Source organism: Hyperoodon ampullatus, assembly GCF_949752795.1.
Source record: "Hyperoodon ampullatus genome assembly, chromosome: 4".
Classification (NCBI taxonomy): Eukaryota; Metazoa; Chordata; class Mammalia; order Artiodactyla; family Ziphiidae; genus Hyperoodon; species Hyperoodon ampullatus.
This window is the reverse complement of record NC_136917.1, coordinates 56,316,132-56,337,974: the sequence shown is the minus strand read 5'-3', so window position 1 is coordinate 56,337,974 and position 21,843 is coordinate 56,316,132. Positions and strand designations below refer to the sequence as shown.

General features: G+C 45.1%; 2 protein-coding genes across 2 annotated transcripts in view; one reads left to right on the top strand and one right to left on the bottom strand.

Moving 5' to 3' along the window:
• Nucleotides 1-461: 461 nt before the first annotated feature.
• Nucleotides 462-9,645, bottom strand: GNPDA1 (glucosamine-6-phosphate deaminase 1; the record flags this gene model as incomplete). The annotated part of the gene is made up of 6 exons (XM_079703346.1): nucleotides 462-562; nucleotides 1,474-1,648; nucleotides 3,470-3,654; nucleotides 4,695-4,877; nucleotides 6,079-6,180; nucleotides 9,522-9,645. The coding sequence occupies 6 exons, from the start codon at nucleotides 9,643-9,645 to the stop codon at nucleotides 462-464; spliced, it is 870 nt and encodes a 289-aa protein (XP_079559472.1).
• A 555-nt stretch (nucleotides 9,646-10,200) lies between these two features.
• NDFIP1 (Nedd4 family interacting protein 1) overlaps nucleotides 10,201-21,843 on the top strand; it is a 127,434-nt gene continuing 115,791 nt past the window's right edge. Inside the window, exons 1-2 of the mRNA XM_079701882.1 lie at nucleotides 10,201-10,247; nucleotides 11,123-11,255. Coding sequence (XP_079558008.1) covers nucleotides 11,253-11,255 — 3 coding nt within the window. The 5' untranslated portion in view covers nucleotides 10,201-10,247; nucleotides 11,123-11,252. The remainder of the gene's footprint in view (nucleotides 10,248-11,122; nucleotides 11,256-21,843) is intronic.

Below are 21,843 nucleotides of genomic sequence, written 5' to 3'. Positions count from 1 at the left end.
AGACATTGAGTGTTCTTCCTTAATCTAAAACAGTGATTCCCAAATAAGGGGCAGGCCTGCTCAAGAGGGGCTCTCAGGACTTTCCAAAGAGGTTTTGTCCCATATACATAAGCCCCTAACTCCCTCCCAATTGAGAATCAGTGCACATAATGATAGAACTTGGTGGCAGGAGTGTATTGTACATGTGAACAGTGTCAGAGACAGAACAAAAAGCTAAAACCCCCTAGTCAGGCTGACATCAAAATTATGGAGTGATTGTTTTTCTGATTAACAGTAAGTTACAACCAAGTAGCTAAACTCCATGACTAGACTCCACGCTGCATAGCCAAGAATAATAAGTTCACCCACTTATCTGGAGTAACCGTACTAGATTAAAGAAGTATAATTCTGTCCTCCTAAAGACAATTTCCAGAAAGACCTGCCTGTCCCAATGAGGTACTTGACACTAGGATTAGCACAGGCTAATCACTGTATGGTTTCTTAGAAGACTGGCTTTTCTCTGTTTCTTTCTCTTTGATACTGTACAAGGGGTCCACCAACTTGTTATGAACAAGCATTAAACCTACAAAAAATTAAAAACAAAAGTCATTAATGCAGGTAGAGGCAGAGTTCCATGATCATCAACAGTAACATCCAGGAGCTCTCAAATTTTGTCCTAGAACTGATACTCATCATCTTTTCTCTGTGGGCCCAAATAATAAACACCCTAAGAATAGGAAAAGAATTTGTTATTCCGGGGCTTCCCTGGTGGCGCAGTGGTTGAGAGTCCGCCTGCCGATGCAGGGGACGTGGGTTTGTGCCCCGGTCCCAGAAGATTCCACATGCTGCGGAGCGGCTGGGCCCGTGAGCCATGGCCACTGAGCGTGCGCGTCCGGAGCCTGTGCTCCGCAACGGGAGAGGCCACAACAGTGAGAGGCCTGCGTACCGCAAAAAAAAATAATAATTTGTTATTCCTAATGAATGCTAGAATCTATGGGACTGTTATAAATTCAGTCTGTAGGAGAGTTGGCCATTAAAAGATTAATCTTTTCATCAAAGAACAAATTCCTAATTTGCCTGCTCAGTAAATGAGGATTTTCACATAAGTTTATTTAAAGCAGTGAGTGTCCGCTTTAAGTAGAAGAAAAAAAGATGTGCATGACAGTTCAGTGCCTTGACTACAAGGAAATGGCCTGTACAAGATCTGGAAAGATAAAAAACCTGAGGCTCAATATCACTGCAAGGAGATTACCAAACTGCCCTTGAACTACAACTTTCATTTCATTTTCTTTCCTCCTCCTCAGAGCAAACAGGTCTCTAGAAATGGACCCTTAAATAGTCATGGATGGAAGAGAAAACTGTATTCTGAGAGGAGGGTTTGATTTTATTAAAATCATAGTTGTCAAAGTGGCCAGAGCATGCAAGCTAGATCCATTCCTCACTCCTGGCACACCTGAACTTGGCAACCTACTCCCTGACCCACCCCACCCTCACCTTTGAAATACTTGACGGTCTTCACTTTCAACTCCAGGGTGGCATCCTCATCGCACACAAACACCGTGCGGGGATGCTGCTGGAAGGCAGACACGGTCCACATGTGGTTCACTCCCTCCTCGATGGCCTTGTATAGAGCAAACGCCTTGTGAGCACCCGTGATGAGGATCATCACCTGCGGATCAGAAAACAAGCCTGTGATGGAGGAGAAGGAGCAGCGGAACTGGGAGTCTAGACACCTGAATTCTCGTGGCCACACCCAGAACAATTGTAAGGACTATTGTTGTTATGTGTCATTGTAAGTCATTAGCACATGGCACACTGCTCCACGCTCTGTGTGCTTTATCACACAAGCAGCCTGAGATGGGGAGCACTGTTATCCCTACATTCTAGGATAAGGAAGTGGACTCTGTGATGGGGGTTTCAGTAACTTACCCCAGGTCATTTCTAACCCAGAGTCCATGCTCTTGACCACCACATGATAGTGCCTCCTGGCACCTTTGATGATGACCGTGAAAGTGCCCTGTGAACAGATGTGCCATACATAGAGGCCCACACCTTATCCCAACAGTTCTGACACTGGGTCCTGGGGCCCCTAGGTTGGGTGAGTTTTCACAGTGACAAACTGGAAAAAGAGGGGTCCTGATTTGTACCTCTAGGGAGGCCTTGGAAGCAATGGTGAGAGTTATCTGTGTGGCTGCTAAGGTTGAATCCCAATAAAGCTGCCTCTTAATCTGGTCACTTTCAGTTCAGAGTATTAGACCTGCTCATGTGACTTGGAGTAATGCTTTTTGTTTAAGTAAAACAGGCACAGACTCCCCTCAACACTTAAAATATCGAGAATGTTAAGTGTGGGAATTCCCTGGAAGTCTAGTGGTTAGGACTCCTTGCTTTCACTGCCAAGGGCCCGGGTTCAATCCCTGGTCAGGGTACTAAGATCCTGCAAGCCGTGAGGCACGGCCAAAAATAAATAAATAAAACAAAATAATTTTTTTAATTAAAAAGAATGTTAAGTGCCAGAAAGTGATTATAAAGAACTCAGCATTCCAGATATCCTTTCATTGTAATTCACTTGTGCCATGGAGTTGTGAGCAGGATTTACTGTTCCTTTCTTGAAATGAGAAAACAGAGGCATAGAGAGAAGGTGACTCTTTGTTCAGGACCCCAGAACTCATTTTAAAAGAGAATTTCCAGATTTCCAGCCCCAGGTCCTTTCTGCACACCACAGGAAGAGCCCTCAAACTGTAGTGTTTATAAGCTGCAAGGCCAAAACCAGCAGAATGACCTCCTGAGGCACTGATTCAAGGTTTACCCAACAGAAATCTGCTGCCATCGCTCATTTCACAAAAATTCACTTTAGACAGGGAAACTTTTTCAATGATTTACATGTTTGTTTACAGACTTGGGCAAAGAAACTTAAAGCTAAAATGTCTGTAGCTGCTTCCCACTGAATATATCAGAAAGGAAGAGAAAATGCTTCTAATGAAGGTAAGGAAATTGGAACTACAAAAAATTCAAATGATACCCAAATTTCTATAGAAAGACTCAATTCAGTTCAAGACACTATTTCAATCACACTTCTCCACATTTATGAATCCCTGAGCACAGGGCTATAACCACAAGCATCCTGCGGTTGCAGGGAGACCTCCCTTCAAGCAGTGGCCTCCACCAACTGCAGGGAACCAGAGGGCCCCTCTCAGTACCTGGACAGGTACAAATTCATATTCTGATATTAGTGGTGCTGGGTAGGCAGAGACCAGGAGCCTGTGGCCTCCTGGGCAGTCAGTGCTGAAAAGGTTTCACCTCACACTGGGAAGAATGGTTACTTCCAGAGAGGAAGGACAGCAGTGATAGGGTCAGTTGGGATTTTAGCCTTATTTACAATGTCTTCATTTTTAATAAAATGGATTCAGGTGGTACCTGTATAGTTGAAATTAACAGCAAAAAGCCAAGTCCAGCCCCCCAGTGAAGGCCTGTGGATCCCTTGTGCCCTTACCTCTCTAGCATCCATGACAGTGCCCACACCCACCGTCAGGGCCATGGTGGGCACCTTGGCGAGATCTCCATCGAAGAACCTAGCATTGGCCAGGATGGTGTCCATGGCCAGCGTCTTCACACGGGTCCTGGACACCAGACTGGACCCTGGCTCGTTGAAGGCAATGTGTCCGTCAGGGCCGATGCCTGCCCAGAAGAGACAGGGCAGCCCTGTCAGTCCCAGGGATCCATGATTTCAAGAATGGACAATCTCTCCTTCCCCACCTGGGGTCTGAAAAAAATCCCTGAAAACCGTGTCTCTCACCTCATTCATTTAAAGGTACACTTTAAGCATATGATCTTCCCCTCTCATTTCTAGCTGAGGCACACACAGACATTGTTAACTTGCTGCCACCCTCAGAAAGCTAAGTAGGGAGCAATCCCAAAAGCCTCTGCCCCCCAGATCATCCAAGTGTAACTTCTCTCTCTCCTGCCACTTCTCTATCCCTGCTGGGATGGAGTCACACCGAAGAAAACATACACAGGGCCTGGAAAGGGGCTGCCAAGTTTATAAAATCTCAGAACATGAGCACTCCTAGCCATTTCCTCCCCACCTTGAAGTAAAGAAGGGTTAAATCTGGAGCAGTCAAAGACTGTTCGACTTCAGCCTCCCACCCCCACCCCCCATGGGGGACTCCAGAGGCCGTGACAGACAGAAGTGTAAGAGGGCAACTCAGGGCAGGAACACGCATAAACCTGAGAGCGGGATACCCTAGGTCCCCACCCTCTCTCCACTGCTCTGGCTGGCTGACCTTGGGCAAGTCACAAAACTTCTCTGGGGTTCAATTACTATTTTTAGCATGCAGGGGCTGATGGTGGAATCTCCTGGAACTACATGAGTCTGTGATTATGTTTAACTAAGTCCCATGACTGATCCATAAAACCTTGTCTGAGGAATAGAGAGAATCTCGGAGTCCAAATCCAAATACCTCAATTTACAGACAAGGCATCAAATTGCAGAAAGAGGAGATGCCCCAGATCACAAAGTTTCTGAGCGGCAGAGGCAGGGCGGGGCACCAGGGCTCCCACTCTGTGCCTTCCCTGCTGCCTCAGGCTAATAAGTGACCCCACTGTCACTGGTGCAGAGAGAGGGAGCTGTTTGCAGACAGGCATGGATCTTGTCTCCTTCTCATGTGTTCCAGCCACCCTGGGTTTGCCCTGGACACCTGCTGTGGCGTCGAGCTCACCTCCGACAAACAGCTCAATCCCACCCGCAGCCTTGATCTTCTCTTCAAAGGCATCACACTCAGCCTGCAGGTCAGCTGCATTCCCATCCAGAATGTGGGTGTTTTCTGGGTGGATGTCAATGTGCTTGAAGAAGTTGTTCCACATGAAGGAGTGGTAGCTCTCCGGGTGGTCTCGAGGAAGGCCTGTGGGGCCATGGCTGCACTCAGTCATGCCAGGCTGAGCAAGAGCACCCTCCCAAGGATGCCAGGATACCCCCAGACCCCCAGAGACACTTTCAGGGAAGAGCCCATCAGGGAGCCTAGGGCACTAGCCCTCTCACCCCCAGCCACTCGGAGTAAGCTGAGCTGGTGTCGTGCCCATGACCATGGGCCTGGGCCCTCATTCTGATCTCCTTTTCACAAGAGAATGGCTGGAGGCCAGGATCAGTCTGGACCTCTGGAGGTGGGCTAGCCTCTGGGGCGTAGGGCTGGGCCCATCAGGAAAGGAAGCAAGAACACCCCTTACCCTGTGCCTCCCACCTCACCATTCACCCCACCCCCCGTTACACCCTGCTCAGCCTGAACCCCAACTGGAACACCAAGTGGTTGGAGAGAATTATCTCAGAGCTTCCAAAAAAAGATTTTTTTTCAGTCAAGAAGAAAAACAATGTTTAAAGTGCATGTTTCAGGGGCCTGAGGAGCGGGGAAATGGGCAGTTGATTTTTAGTGGATAGTTTCAGTTTTGCAAGATGAAAAGAGTTCTGGAGATTGGTTGCACAACAGTGTGAATCTACTTAACACTGAACTGTACACATAAAAATGGTTAAAATGGTAAATACTATGTTACGTGTAGTTTACCACAATTAAAAAAAATAGAATCTTTAAGGCGTAACCATTACAAAACGATGGTGGAGGTGGAGAGGGTGACAGAAGTCCAAGGTGCCACTTTGCATCAGTGGAAAGGACACCAGTCTCAGCTCCCTTCCCAGTATACTTGGCAGGAAGGGGACTGGAAGATGAACAGTAGAGAGAAAGTCCAGACACAGACACTGGTGTGTGTGGGGGGGCACACACCTCAGCCATGGGACCCCAGATCCCATTTGCAGCCATTTGTTCCAGAAAGAAATGGCATGGAGTTGGGGTGGAGGCAGGGGAGGAGATATGCTGGAATTCATTAAGTGCTTGCTCTGATCAAGAAGCTTCCACACCTGTTATATCACTTAATGCTTACAGCCTATGAGGTTAGCTTTATTAGCCTCATGTCATAGCTGAGTGAACCAAGGCCTGGAAGTTACAGTATCACCAATTGAGCCTACCCCCAAATGCCACTGGTTCCCTGAGACCTCCCCCGTCCTCTCCTGGGCCGATCCTGTGAGGGGAGGAGTACGATTCTCCCAAGACTCACCCACATACTCATCCATGTTGAAAGTCTTCACATATTTGAAGGACAGGTCTCCATTCTTGTAGTATTCAATCAGCTTCTTGTAGCAGCCAAGTGGGGTGCTCCCTGCAAGAGAGGCCACAGCCATGAACCCCCTTCAGCCCCCAGCTCCTGGAAGCCCAGAGGGCGCCCGGGAATGAATCAGGGATGCTCCACCAGGAGAACCTGTCAGATCTGACAGAAACAAATCAGATCTGAAGTCCTACCCAATGCTCAATCCCAACTGCCATCCATTAAGTGCTGGTTTAATGCCTATTTCCCCCCTAGACTATAAGCTCCAGGAGGGAAGGGCTGTGTCTGTTTTGTTCACGGCTGAATCCCTAGCATTCAGCACACTGATGATTGAAATGACTACGATTAGCACCTGAGTGAATGTCAGACTTAATTACTGACATGACATTCGCTGAGCAACCAGTACCTGAGAGGTACATGATGGTGATGCAGAGAAGTGAGAGACACAGCAGCCACCCTGGAAGAGCTCACTGTTTAGGAGTGGGGACACGAAGCAGTAATCTCGGCTGTGGTACAGGCTAGGCTGTGGTACAGGCTAGCCTGTGGGTTTGGGAAAGACTTCCCCTCGGAGCAGCAAACCCGAGTTGAGTCTCATTAAAAAGTCAGTCATAAAACCCATAAAAAGGCAAGAGGACTGCTGTCGATTAAGAAACTAAATATGCATGAAGCCTGACTGGACACTGGGATTAATTTTTTTAAAAAACTATAAAAAATAAATGTGGGCAATTAGGGGAAAAATTTAATATAGTCTATATATTAGATGATATTATGAAATGATTTTTAATTTTCTTAGGTGTTATAATAGTATTGTGGTTATATAAGAGAATGCCCTTATTCTGAGGAGATATGTACTAAAGGATTTAGAGGTAAAGTGTCAGGATTTCTGGACCTTACTTTCCAGTGGCTCATAAGAAATGTGTGTGTGTATGTGTGTGTGTACAGACAGAACATGAGCCACAAGAGATGAAAGCAAATGTGGCAAAAGGTTAACAATTGGTGAATCTAGGTAGGTGGTACTGTACTATTCTTTCAGCTTTTCTGAATGCATGAAACTTTTAAAAATAAGAAGATGGAAAGAGGGCTTCCCTGGTGGCAGAGTGGTTGGGAGTCTGCCTGCCAATGCACGGGACACGGGTTCGAACCCTGGTCCTGGAAGATCCCACACGCAGCGGAACAACAAAGCCCATGCGCGACAACTACTAAGCCTGCACTCTAGAGCCTGCGAGCCACAACTACTGAAGCCCACGTGCCTAGAGACTGTGCTCTGCAACGAGAGAAGCCACCACAAAGAGAAACCTGAGCACCGCAATGAAGAGCTGCAACTAGAGAAAGCCCATATGCAGCAACAAAGACCCAATGAGGCCCAAAAAAAAACAAAGTATATTTAAAAAAAAAAAAAAAAGAAGATGGAAAGAAAAAAGCCCCACCCAAATCAGATCATTCTTTTCATAACCCACTAATGGCTTTTCATTTCACTCTGAGTTATAATCAGTCCTAACAAAGGCTCTATATAACCTGGCTCCTGGCTAACTCTCTCCCCAGCTAGGAATCCTGCTTCAAGCAATTCTACCTCAGGGCCTTTGCACATGGTGTTTGTTCCCTTTGCCAGCAATGCTCTCCTTCAGGTATCTGCATAGCTAACTCACCTCTTTAGGCCTTTACTCAAATGTCACTTTCTCAGAGAGACCTTCCCTGCCCCCATATCCAACACTGTAACTCCCACCTCTGCCTAAATACTCGCTAGCCCCTTTCCCTGCTTCATTTTTCTCCTTCCCTCTTATCACCATCTAACATACTCTATATTTTGCTAATTCACTTGTTTATTATCTGTCTCTCCCACCATAATTCAAGCTTTAGGAAGGCAGGAATTTGTGTTCTTTTTGTTCACTGCTGTATCCCTGGCACCTAGAACAGCTTGGCATACAGCAGGTATTCAATAAGTATCTGCTGAATGAATGACAGTGGCAGCCCCATCCACACAAAATAATCAGCCTATCCCTGTGACATGGTCTTAGCCATGGCTGAGCCACACAGCTTCCCTGTCCTCCCCCTGAGCTTCATCATGTCCGTTTTCCAAACTTGTGCCTTCCCATCAATTCTGTGAGCTTCTAATATCTAGCCAATAAATTCCTTTTCTGCTTAAGTTAGCCAGAGTCGGCTTCTGTGGCTTCCACCCAGAACCCTGAGGGTGCTTCAACTAACAGCAGGAATGTTCCAAGGAACCCATATGGAAATGCTGTGCTGGTTCAAGTGTGACAGTCAGGAAGGGGCCAGGTCGTGGAGGTCCCTGAACACTACTCTGAGGGGCTTGGATCTAATTTTGCAGATGATGGGGAAATGGGGAGGGGTTTCAGCAGAAGCCCAGACTCTGACCCAGGGTGGCTCCACGGTTAGAAAACAGGATGTTAGCACAGCCCCGACACAGCCTGAGACGCTGGTGGTTTCACAGATACCTACCTGAATATACTGTTCCCACAAACCTCTAGGGCAGAGGTCGGAAAACTTCAGCCCACAGGCCAGATCTGGCCTGCTGCCTGTTTTTGTAGAGCTCATAAATTAAGAGTAGTTTTTACACTTTAAAAGTTTTTAAAAACCAAAAGAATATTGTGATATATGAAAATTGTATAAACTCAAACGTCAGTGCTGGCAGACATCCATGCTCATTTCTGGATTGTCTATGGCTCCTTTTGAGCTACAAGGGCAGAGTTAAGTAGCTGCAACAGAAACTGTATGGCCAGTGAAATGTAAAATATTTATTATTTGGCCGTATACAGAAAAAGCTTGAAGACTCCTGCAATAGTGGATTGGTCACTGAGGCAAATCCACCCCACTTCTGAAAGAAATAATCAGAACATTTGCCTTGAAAAACTGGGTTCAAAATATCCTCCCGTAAAGGCAAAATTCTGATTTTTTTCCCCAAAGAAACTAGGACTGTTTTTCACTTAGGTCCTGTGTTTAATTAAGCCTTACAGAAAATGCATTGAGTGACTATCTTCTCAATTCTCCCAAGGATGGCGCTTAGTTAGTAGCACTCTAGATGCAGAGAAGAGAAATTAATTCATTACATAAAACGTATGCCTTAAGGTATTAGGACTTAATTCTGTTAAGGAAACTTGACTGACAAGAGCTGGCTTAGGATATAGCATAAAAATCAAAGTTTTTCCTGCCTAACCAAGATCCCTTCTACTCCAGGACTCTTCAGGAGCAGGCAGCAACAAACCAACCCAGAGGAAGCTGGGTCCTCTGTTTCGTATGTCCAGGGACAGGGGAGTTGTTCACTCATAGGGCCAGTACCTCAGAGCCCTCCTTGCAGTCCCTTGGCTGAATGGGCCTACCTACCTGGCCCCTTAAAAGCCCATAATGCCCTCACCCACCCTCCCCATCTCACAACGCACCAGTAGGGAGCCCCAGGGTGAAGTACTTGTCTGGCCCTGGGTTAAACTGGATGATGCGGTTCCTGATGTATTTGGCTGCCCACTCACTGGCCTGAGAATAGTGGTCCAGGATGATGAGCTTCATCTTGTCCTGCAGGGGTAGATGACAAAAGGAATCAGTGGTAAGGGGTAAGGAGAAAGGGGTGGAGGGGAGAAGGCCTTCTCTCCATGCTATCTGAGCCCAGAAGGGGAAGTTCACGGAGCACTGACAGGCTGGGCCAAGTGCCTCCACTACCCACCGGGAGGCGCTGCTGTGGGACAGGCCTGGGTTCTAATCTCGATTCCTCCACTGATCAACTGCAGGACCTTGGTTAAGGACCCAAGTTCTTTGAGCCTGTTTTCTCTTACGGGAAAAGGGGGACAACAGCACCTACCTGACAAATTTCATGATGGTGAATATGAAATGAGAAGATGCATGTAAACCACATAGTATTCAATATAACATGTTGGCTATTATCTTGCAGCTCGACCCAGGCCCCCCTTCGCCACCCCTCGACAACCCCCACCTGGCTAGATACTCTACTGTTGAACTCCTCCTCAATAAACAGAGAGGTCATGGGATCATCTTGGATCACTAGAGCAGGTGGAAGCCTGGAGAGGTGTGTTCTTTCAGTACCAGAGAGGGGCGCTCCCACCGGCCTGCCTTGCTTTGCAGATCCTGTTTCCCCCAAAGAACTCGCGGCAAAGGTAATCGCTCTGGAAGGAGGGCGTTTAGTCCTCCCCGCCGCACTGCGGTCAAATCAGAGTGGGAAGGCCAAGGCTGAGGTGGCCGGATCCGCGGTCCGTGGGGTACAGGAGTTTTTCCCCCACCCCAATGGCGATCCCATCGCCCCTCCCGGGGAGGGGGCCCGAGCGGACCGCTGGGGGTCCCGGCCCCAGGTTGTCGGAGGCTGGGCAGCGCCCGGAACCCCGCCGAGGAGGGTCCCCGCGGACCCCGCTCCCCACTTACGCGGACGCCTCCCGCGGCTGATGCAGCAACTGCGCTGGCGGCCCCGCCCCGCGTGGGTCATGTGGCTGCAAGTCACGCGGTGCCGCGCTCCGCCCGCGGGGCTGACTTCTAGGGTCCGCGGCTCCAGGGAGGACTCTGCCCGGCGGGCCAGGGGCTCCCATTTTCTTAGCTCAGGGGCTGTGCAGGCCCCGGAAAAGCCGTGGGGGGCGGGGCTTGGAGACTGGTTTGGTGGAGGAGGGAGACTTGGGGGGGTCTCAGGCCGCTCCCAGGGATGCAGTCCCCAAGGCCGGGGGCTGGGGCAGGGTTTTTCAGTGCTGGGGCTGGGGCGCGGGAGGAAGAGCAGAATCGCTTCCTCTAGGGCTGGGCTTGGTTCTGCCTTCAGTTTATTTTTTTTAGATATCATTTATTTACCTAGATATTACTGCTTTTTTGTTTTAAATATAATTGGATTTTTTCTACCTTAAAAAAAAAATCCATCTTTGCAGCAGTATGAACTAGAGAAAAATGTAGGTCCCTGGTCTCCTCTACTCCCCACCCTCAGGTAATCATTGCTAACAGGTTAGACTACATCCTCAGTGATTTTTCGTGAATATCCTTACATTGTATTTTACAGAAATGAGAATACACCACACGTGTGGTCCACAGTCAGCTGGGCGACCACATCCTGCAGTTCCCGTGACTCAGTTCGCCTCTTCCTTGGGCCTCGCTGCGGCTCCGGAGCAGCTTGAGAGAGTGGGCTTCTAATGGTGAGGCCCTGATGAGTCCGGGCGGTGGAGCTAACACAGTTTGAGGGACTTGTTCTTTGGCCTCAGTGTTGGTGTACGTGTCTTTTGTTCTTTTGTTTTTTTAAATTCAGTTAGAAATCTCATCTCAGCCTGAGGATTGCAGATGTTTCACAGTGAGGTTCCCACCCCAGTCTCCAAACACTTCAGATGATACCTCCAGGTCTGCAGCAGTTGCCCTCAAATGGTACAGGAAGTGACTTCATGGGACCTTAATTGGGCCTGTTTCCCCAGAGTTACCCTTTCTGTAGGGAACCAGTGCAGGTGTCTGTTAAGTCTGGAGGCTCTTGATTCTGCATGCGGACTAATCAGGAAGGCCTGGGGTTAAATTCTGGTCTTGCCAATATCCACTTGAGTGAGTGACTCAAGCCAATGACTCTGCTTCTCCAACTCTTCATTTTCTTATCTGGAACTTGGGAATTGAGTGGAAATTATGTAATAGTGACCTCATGTAGCTGTTGTAAGCATTAAATGAAAACCAGTGGGCCCTCCATATCTGTAGTTCCAAGTGCACAGATTCAACCAACCTCAGATGGAAAATATTCAAAAAATAATTCCTGAAAGTTCTCAAAAAGCAAAACTTGAATTTGCTCTGTGCCTGGCAACTGTTTACATAGCATTTACGTTGTATTAGGTGTTATAAGTAGTCTAGAGGTGATTTAAAGTATATGGGAAGATGTATGTAGGTTATATGCAAATACTGTGTCATTTTATGTAAGAGATTTGAGCATGCATGGATTTTGGTATTTGTGGGGGTCCTGGAACCAATTTCCTGGGGAAACTGATGGCTGACTGTGTTAGCATAGCATAGCATGGCTAGCCATGTTACCGATACCCCTTATTTCCTCCTACCCTCCTTACAGCTCTCTCTCTCTAACCCTGAAATACTCTCTACCCTAAACCTCTGCCCTCCTCAGGCTCCTCCCACTCCATGCCTGGGTTTAAACTGTTACCCAGACCCATCCTTCCATCCTCTTGTTTTGGAACTTAAGTTGGCTAACTAAAAGAATTGTGAGTCCCTCCCCACCCCAGGTTTTTTGCTTGTGAGTTTGTCTATGCAGCCTGTGTTCCTTTTCCTTCCTTCCTGTGGTGAAGGCAGATGTGATGCCTGGAGCTGGGGAAGCCATATTATAACTATGAGGCAATAAACATGAGGGTAGAGTGGAGGATAGAAGGAACTTAAGTCCTTGATGTTTGACAAGTGCTAGGCCTCTACTTCTGGGCTTCCTCTAAGGAAATAACAAATATCCGTGTGGTATTTATTTAAGCCACTGCTGGTAGAGTTTTCTATGTCTTGAGATTAAAAACATGACTCACTGTTACAGGAGATGACTCAGGTCTTCCTTGGGGTTTATGTTGGTATTGTGGGGAGATACCTTTCTTCTAAAGGAATTTTGAGCTGTGAAATCCAGGAAAGCTTAGAGCTGCCAGTGAGGAAAGTAGAAACAATAGAAAAGAGATACAAAGCCCCGTGACATCATTTGAGCTGCCTAGATCTAGCTATGTCCAAAGCCAAATATACTCTGTTGGGTTTAAGTTGGGTGAATGAATGAGGGAGTATAAAAATAATATCTTTTCTTCCCTGAGACTAGTTAGGGGAAACTCTGGAAGAATATTGACTTATCTATTGCTGCATAACAGATTACCCAAAACTTAATGGCTGAAAGCAATAATTACAATAAGGGCTGAAAAGAAATGTGCTGTCAAGCCATGAAAAGACCTGGAGGAAACATAAATGTGTGTTACTGAAAAGGCTACATATTGTAATATTCCAAACCTATGACATTCTGGAAAAGGCAAAACTATGGAGACAATGAAAAGATGGTTGCCAGGAGTTAGCAGGGAGGGTGGGATGAATAGGTAGAGCACAGAGGTTATAGGGCAGTGAAACTATCCTGTATGACACTGTAATGGTGGATACATGTGGTTATACTTTTGTCTGAACCCTGGAATGTACAAGAGTGAACTCTGATGTAAACTATGGACTTTGGGTGATTATAATGTGTAGGCTTGTCACTTGTAACAAGTGTGCCACTCTGATCAGTATATTGAGTGAAATCTCATGAGAGACCCTGACCCAGAATCACTCAGCTAAGTCAGTCCTGAATTCCTGGCCTACAGAAGCTGTGAGATAATAAACATTTGTTGTTTAAGCTGCTAAATTATAAAGTCATTTGTTATGCTGCAATAGATAACACACTCAGGAAAATTCCATAGGTGGGGTAGGTGTTAAGCAGGGGATTCAACCCCTGTTTCTCTCCCCTGTGCATGGAGGTGCGTCATCTGACCCACCAGAGACTCCATTCCTCAGACCACACATTCCCACGTTGTGCTGCCCTCCGCCATGTTTGTGGAATCCCCTGCCAAAGCTTCTGCTGAGCCTTTCTTCCTGTTACTTGCTGTTTTCTAATTATCTGAGGCCATGTCTTACCTTCATTCCCTGTAGCTGTTTCTCACTGATCTTTGCATTTCCCATACCACCTAGCTCACTACCTTGCACATAAAAGCCAAAGCCCCACATGTTTCAGAGCATTGGCTCTGGAGCCCATTGGGTTCAGATGCTAGATCAACCACTTATTAGCTGGGGCACTTTCTTAATCTCTGTGCCTCAGTTTCCTCAACTGTAAAATAGGGAGAGTAATGGTAGCTACTTCATAGGGTTGTTTTGAGTATTAAAATACATTGTCATGGGGCTTCCCTGGTGGTGCAGTGGTTGAGTCCGCCTGCCGATGCAGGGGACACGGGTTCGTGCTCCGGTCCAGGAAGATCCCACATGCCGCGGAGCGGCTGGGCCCGTGAGCCATGGCCGCTGAGCCTGTGCGTCCGGAGCCTGTGCTCCGCAACAGGAGAGGCCACAACAGTGAGAGGCCCGCGTACCGCAAAAAAAAAAAAAAAAAAATACATTGTCACGTGGAAAGCATTTGGAACTATGCCTGACACGTGGCAGCTGCTCCATAAATATCACTTATTAGATTGAATCATACAAAAATTGTCATTTTTCTGGGTCAAAAAACTAAATATTGGCAATTTCACATAGTTTAATCTCATATTATTATTTTTATCCTTTCACCAGAGTTATATTCAAAGAAACAGTCCGGCAACCCAAAACAATTACAGTTGTTGGTAATGTCTCTAGAAGAATGTTAAAGACAATCCAAATCAGAACTCAGAGCACCTCTTAAAATTCTCCTTGCCTCAGGCTTCCCTGGTGGCGTAGTGGTTGAGAGTCTGCCTGCTGATGCAGGGGACACGGATTCGTGCCCCGGTCTGCGAAGATCCCACATGCCGCGGAGCGGCTGGGCCCATGAGCCATGGCCGCTGAGCCTGCGCTGCATGTGGGATCTTAGTTCCCCGACCAGGGACCGAACACACACCCCTGCAGTAGAAGTGCGGGTCTTAACCACTGGACTACCAGGGAAGTCCCTACATATATTTATTCTTTTTCATATTCTTTTCCCATGTAGGTTATTACAGAATATTGAGTAGAGTTCCCTGTGCTATACAGTAGGTCCTTGTTGATTATCTATTTTATACATAGTAGTGTGTATATGTTGAGTTTGTCTGGTTTTGAAGTATAACTGACCTACAACACTGTGTTAGCTCCTGGTATACAACATAGTGATTCGATATTTCTATACGTTACAAAATGATCACCACAATAAATCTAGTTACCGTCTGCCACCATATAAAAATATTACATTATTATTTACTATATTCCTCACGCTATACATTTCATACCCATGACTCTTATTTTGTAACTGGAAGTTTATACCTCTTAATCTCTCTCACCTATTTCTTTCATTCCCCCACCCCTCTCCCCTCTGGCAACCGCCTGCTGTTCTCTGTGTTTGTTTTATTATGTTTGTTCATTTGTTTTGCTTTTAGATTCCACGTATAAGTGAAATCATACAGTATTTGTCTTTGTCCATCTGACTTAGCATAATGCCCTCCAGGTCCATCCATGTTGTCACCAATGGCAAGATTTCATTCTTTTCTTATGGCTGAATAATATTCCATTATATGTACCACATCTTCTTTATCCATTCATCTATCAGTGGGCACTTAGGTTGCTTCATATCTTGGAAATAATGCTGCAGTGAACATAGGGGTGCATCTTATTTTTTATTATTTATGTATTTATTTATTTTTGGCTGTGTTGGGTCTTCGTTGCTGTGTGCAGGCTTTCTCTAGCTGTGGCGAGCGGGGGCTACTCTTCATTGCGGTGCATGGGCTTCTCACTGCGGTGGCTTCTCTTGTGGAGCACGGGCTCTAGGTGCATAGGCTCAGTAGTTGTGGCTCACGGGCTCTAGAGCACAGGCTCAGTAGTTGTGGTGCACGGGCTTAGTTGGTCCATAGCATGTGGGATTTTCCCGGACCAGGCCTCGAACCCGTGTCCCCGGCATTGGCAGGCAGATTCTTAACTACTGCCCCACCAGGGAAGCCCGGGGTGCATCTTTTTGAATTCGTGTTTTTCTTTTCTTCAGATAAATACTTAGGAGTGGAATTCCTGGATCGTATGGTAGTTCTGTTTTTAATATTTTGAGCCACTATTTTCCATAGTGGCTGCACCAATATTTACATTCCCACCAGCAGTGCACAAGGGTTCCCTTTTCTCCACATTCTCGCCAACACTTGTTATTTGTTGTCTTTTTGGTAATAGCCATTCTGACAGGTGTGAAGTGATATCTCATTGTGGTGGGGTTTTTTAAATTAATTTATTTATTTGGCTGCGTTGGGTCTTAGTTGCGGCACACGGGATCTTTCATAGAAGCACTCAGGCTCTTTGTTGTGGTGCGTGGTCTTCTCTCCAGTTGCGGCACAGGCTCCAGAGTGTGCGGGCTCAGTAGTTGTGGCACATGAGCTTAGTTGCCCCATGGCTTGTGGGATCTTAGTTCCCTGATCAGGGATCGAACCTGTGTCCCCTGCATTGGAAGGTGGATTCTTAACCACTGGACCACCAGGGAAGTCCCTCATTGTGGTTTTGATTTGCAGTACTAACTTTTTAAAATATATACAAAATACTACATATATTTAATGTGTATAATTTGATGAGTATGGGCATATGCATTCCCTGGGGAGCAATCACCATAATCAAGGTAATAGATTTATCCGTCACCTCCAAAAGTTTCCCGTGTCCCTTTGTTTTTGGTTTATGTGTGTGTGTGTGTGTGTGTGGTGTGTGTGTGTGTGTGTGTGTGTGATTAACTCTTAACTCAATAAGAGAGTGTCTGCAAAAATTTTTACTGTTTCTGAAGTCTCATCTGAAAGGCATTCTACTTGCAATAGCCTTATATGCAAGCCTTTTTCACAAGAAAAATATTGCACAAAGGAAAATTTGTTTCTGCACTGTGATTATTTGCATTTTGGCTATGCCATGAAAGGGTGAGACATTTAGATCTTTGATAATCTCTGTAGTAATAAATGGAGCTATTATATTGTTATTATAGCAGTAGATTTCATCCTAGCATTTGAAAATTTGTTTGCAATTTTGGAACCTGAAAACACTTCTGGTGGTAGTACATCCAAACACTTACTTGAGTTGAAAGAATGATGATGATATACAGGTGTGGAAGTCCATTACATTTCTGCTGTGATTGTATTATCTGCTTAATCTGCTTAATTTTTCCTAATAAAAAATTGTTTAGCACTTTCCTTAGTGTTAGTTAAGGAAATCATACATCTCTTATGGTTAGTTGTTAATATATGCTGGCTTATGTCTGTTTTTTCATCTTTTTTATATTAAATGAACAACTGCATACTGCAGAAACTTTCAAAAGGGATTTCTGTCTTGTTTAATAAATGTTCACTGCTGAGAAAGTTCAGCACAAGTTATGCTTGCTCTTTTATATTTGGGGGTTCGTATATACAGAAAAGTAGATTTCTGATAAAGTGTTAATATCCAAAATACATAAGGAACTCACACAACTGAATAGCAAAAAACAAACAATCCCAATTAAAAATAGGTAGAGGATCTGAATAGACATTTTCCAAGGAAGATATACAGATGGCCAATAGGTACATGAACAGATACTCAACATCACTAATCATGAGGAAATGCAGATCAAAACCAAATGAGGTATCATCTCACACTTGTCAGGATGGCTGTTACCAAAAAGACAACAAATAACAAGTGTTGGCGAGAATGTGGAGAAAAGGGAACCCTCGTGCACTGTTGGTGGGAATGTAAATTGGTGCAGCCACTATGGAAAACAGTATGGAAGTTCCTAAAAAATTAAAACTAGAACTACCATACGATCCAGCAATTCCACTCCTAGGTATTTATCCGAAGAAAATGAAACACTAATTCGAAAAGATATATGTTAGGACTTCCCTGGTGGTCCAGTGGCTAAGACTCTGAGCTCCCAAAGCAGGGGCCCCGGGTTCGATCCCTGGTCAGGGAACTAGATCCCACATGCATGCTGCAACTAAGAGTTCACATGCTGCAACTAAAAGATTCCCACATGCCGCAACGAAGATCCCATGTGCTGCAACTAAGACCTGGAGCAGCCAAATAAATAAAGAAATGTTTTTTTAAAAAGATATATGCAACCCTGTGTTCACTGCAGCATTACTTACAACAGCCAAGATATGGAAACAACCCATGTGTCCATCAATGGATGAATAGATAAAGAAGATGCAGTATAGGGACTTCCCTGGTGGCACAGTGGATAGGACCCCATGTTCCCGATGCAGGGGGCCTGGGTTCGATCCCTGATCAGGGAACTAGATCCCACATGCATGCCACAACTAAGAGTTTGCATGCCACAACTAAGGAGTCCACCTGCCACAACTAAGATGAGGTGCAGCCGAGTAAGTAAATAAATAAATAAATATTTTTAAAAAAAAGAAGATGCAGTATATATTACACAATGGCATACTATTCAGCCATCAAAAAGAATGAAATCTTGCCATTGGCAACAAAATGGATGGGCCTCGAGGGCATTATGCTAAGCAAAATAAGACAAAAACAGAATAGCCTATGATTACACATATATGTGAAATGTAAAACAACATCAAAAAACCAAGCTCACAGATACAGAGAACAGACTGGTGGCTGCCACAGGTGAGGGGGTAAGGAGTGGGAGAAATTGGTGAAGAGGACCAAAAGGTACAAGCTTCCAGCAATAAAGTAAATAAATCATGGGATGTAATGTGACTGTAATGTAATGGTATAATGTAATGGTGACTACTGTTCAACTTTACTGCAGATTTTAAAGCTGCTAAGAGAGCAGATCTGAAAAGTCCTCATCACAAAAAAAATATTTTTGTAACTGTATGGTGACGTGTTAACTAGGCTTATTGTGGTGATCATTTTGCAATATTTACAAATATCAAATATTTTGTTTACCTGAAACTAATACAGTGTTATGTCTGTTACACCTCAATAAAAAAAAATATTGCAGGAAGGTTGAAAAAAAAGTAATAGAAACCACTTCAAGAATCAAAGAGATTGAATTTGATAATCTCACAGCTGTGAGAGTGCATTTGTCATTTACAGGTTCAAACTCTTGACTTACTATAAACTGGGTCCAACTGTTGAAAGGGCTGCAAAACTGCAAGCTAACATAAATTGAATTTAACATCTGATTTAAAAAAAAAAAGGTGAACTTCCTGTTTGCCTGAAAGTGAGACTGCACTTTTAAGGCAAAGTCTCCCCAGCAAAGCCAGAGCTGATTTTATGGAAGGTTTTGGGAAGCCTGGGCGCAGGGGCTGATGGATTTTCAGAAGAGAAAGTATTTAAGGATGTAAGGACTTTCAGCTGCTCCCTGGAGCAAGGTTGCCTTTGACTGGCTGGCTTTCGAGCATGGTCCTGGGAGTGAGACGCTTGCTGATTGGCTGTCGTCTAGGAGCGTGGGGACTGTCACTGACTGGCTAGCTTTCAGAGGCTTGGTCGTGGATTTCTCCACATCCAGAAGCATAGTTACTGAAGTGAGAGTATCGCTGATTGGCTGAGTTTCAGAACAAAAATCGTAAGTGATTTCTCATCATCGCGGTTACTGGTCACAGCTTGGGACTTTGGCCAAAGAACAGTGTTCTCCTTTCCTGAATATGAAAATAAGTACCTTTAATTCTCAGTCTCCCCTTTTATTTCTCTCAGCTAAACCTGCAGGAGATCATAAGAGGTTGAATTTTTATTTGTGGAGATAACGTTTTTCAGCTGGTGTTGCCGTTTAAGTGATTTAAGCACCAGTTGCCGTGGAGGAAAAATAGCTCTGACGCATTTTAGTAATTTATTGAAAAAAGCTGAATACAAGACATTCAGGGTGTCCTGACAGTCAATACAGGACGCAGGACAAAATATAGGACATGTCCTGTACGTACAGGCAACTCTATGAGCAAAGTGCTAAGGGAAGAGAAGGAAGCCTCACCTCAACAGAAGGAAATTGAATTCTCATTTCCTTCTAGAAGAGCATTTATTGTAGCCTGCTTGTTAAAGGCAAATACTGGAAACAACCTAAATGTCCATCAGTCGGGAACTGGTTGGATAAAGCTTTGGGTACCTGTAAAATGGAATACAGTGCATCCATTAAAAATGAGATGGAGTTCTGTGAACTAATATGAATACTACCATGATAGATAGTTAATTTTAAAAAAAGATGCAAATTCCATGTATGTATCATTTGTGCTAGAATATGCGTGGGGGTCATGGAGAGAGGAATAAATATATGTTCCTATATGTGTCGATTGTCTCTGGAAGGATATTCAGGAAACAGTCATGATGATCTTGGGGCAGGGGAACGGAAATGCTGGGAGGCTGAAGGGCAGGGAGCAGAAGAGGCTTCCTTTTCAGGGCATATCCTTTTGCAAACGGAACACTTTTAATTATTTTTAAAACAGTGATTTTAAAAAAATCGAATGTGTGACCTGGGCATGGGTGAGAGGCACAGGTTTGATAGGCTAAGGGTGTGGACAGGATGTTTTTTGAGCCTAGTGACCCGTCTGCACAAGGGTGGACCTCTGAGGCTGGCTAACCAGCTGTGTGGGATGTTTCCCACATCTCCAAGTCTCCACACCACAGAGCACAGGAACTAGCCTGGGGCTGGGAGGGGAACAATGCCATCCCACGTAGCAAATGACCAAGAAACAGAGTTCACAATAAGTGCACTAAATTGCACAGGCAGCCAAAGGGAACAGGGATCGCTCTAATGATCCTGTGTCGAGTTCACTTCCTGGGAGCTCTCCACTGCTGATGGAGATAAAAACCAGGAAGGGTCCCTCCGGAACATCCTTGGAATTTCATCGCTGGAGGTCTCCTCATTGGGGAGTCAGTCTGCTTTGAGGAGAACAACTCCTTTCCTGGCAGAAACTGATCTCTGCAGCATAAAATGTATAACAGAGAGAGTATGACAAAAACTTTTGAAAATGGAGGAGTTGGAAACAGTGAACCCACTATGGGGGATCATCATCATAATTATAGCAGCTAATATTAACTGAGCATTTATCGTGTCCTAGGGACTGTTCCAAGTGCTTTGCATGCATTATATTCTCACTTAGTCCTTAAAACAACCCTATGAGGTAGATACCCTTATTCCAGTTTCACTGATGAGAAAACTGGTAACCAGAGGTTTAGAAATTCACCCAAGGTCACATATGTAGTTGATCTGGGGTTTGAACCAAGGCTGTCTGTACTCCAGCCATTTGACCATACTGCCTCCAAAAGAGGGCTTCTCTGGCACAACCTAAAAACCAATTAACAGCATCAAGCATAGGTGCCATGGGAAACACTTGGTGTTCCTGAGTGCCAGCACAGCTCCTGGAATGTGGTTTTTTAAAAGTTGAGGTGAGGGACTTACCTGGCCATCCAGTAATTAAGACTCCACACTTCCACTGTAGGGGGCATGGGTTCAATCCCTGGTCGGGGAACTGAGATCCCTCATGCCATATGGGGCAGCAAAAAAAAAAAAAAAATTGAGGTGAAATTCACCTAACATAAAATTAACCGTGTTAAAGTGAACAATTCAGTGGCATTTAGTGCACTCACAGTGTTTTATAATCATCACCTCTATTTAGTTCCAAAACATTTTCATCACCCCAAAAGGAAACCCTCTACCCGTTAAGCAGTTTCTCTCCATTTCCCCCTACCCCCAACCTCTGATAACCACCAAATATGTGTTCTGTCTCTGTGGATTTATGTATTCTGGATATTTCATATAAATCGAATCATACTATATGTGACCTTTCGTGTGTGGCTTCTTTCCCATAGCATATGTGTTTGAGGTTTATCTACATTATAACATGCATCAGTGCTTCGTTTCTTGTTATGGCTGAATAACATTCCATTGTATGCATCTGCCACAATTTGTTTATCCATCCGTTCACTGATGGACTTTTGGGCTGTTTCCACCTTGTGGCTGTAGTACAGCTGTGAACATATGTGTATGTGTGCTTGTTTGAGTACCTGTTTTCAGTTTTTTGGGTGTATACCTAGAATGGATTGCTGGGTCATATGGGAATTCTGTTTAACTTTTAGAGCACCTGCCAAATCAGAATGTGATGTTTTGATATTAGAATCTCTCCTTGGTACCTTGGCTTTCTCCTATCCAAGAAAAGG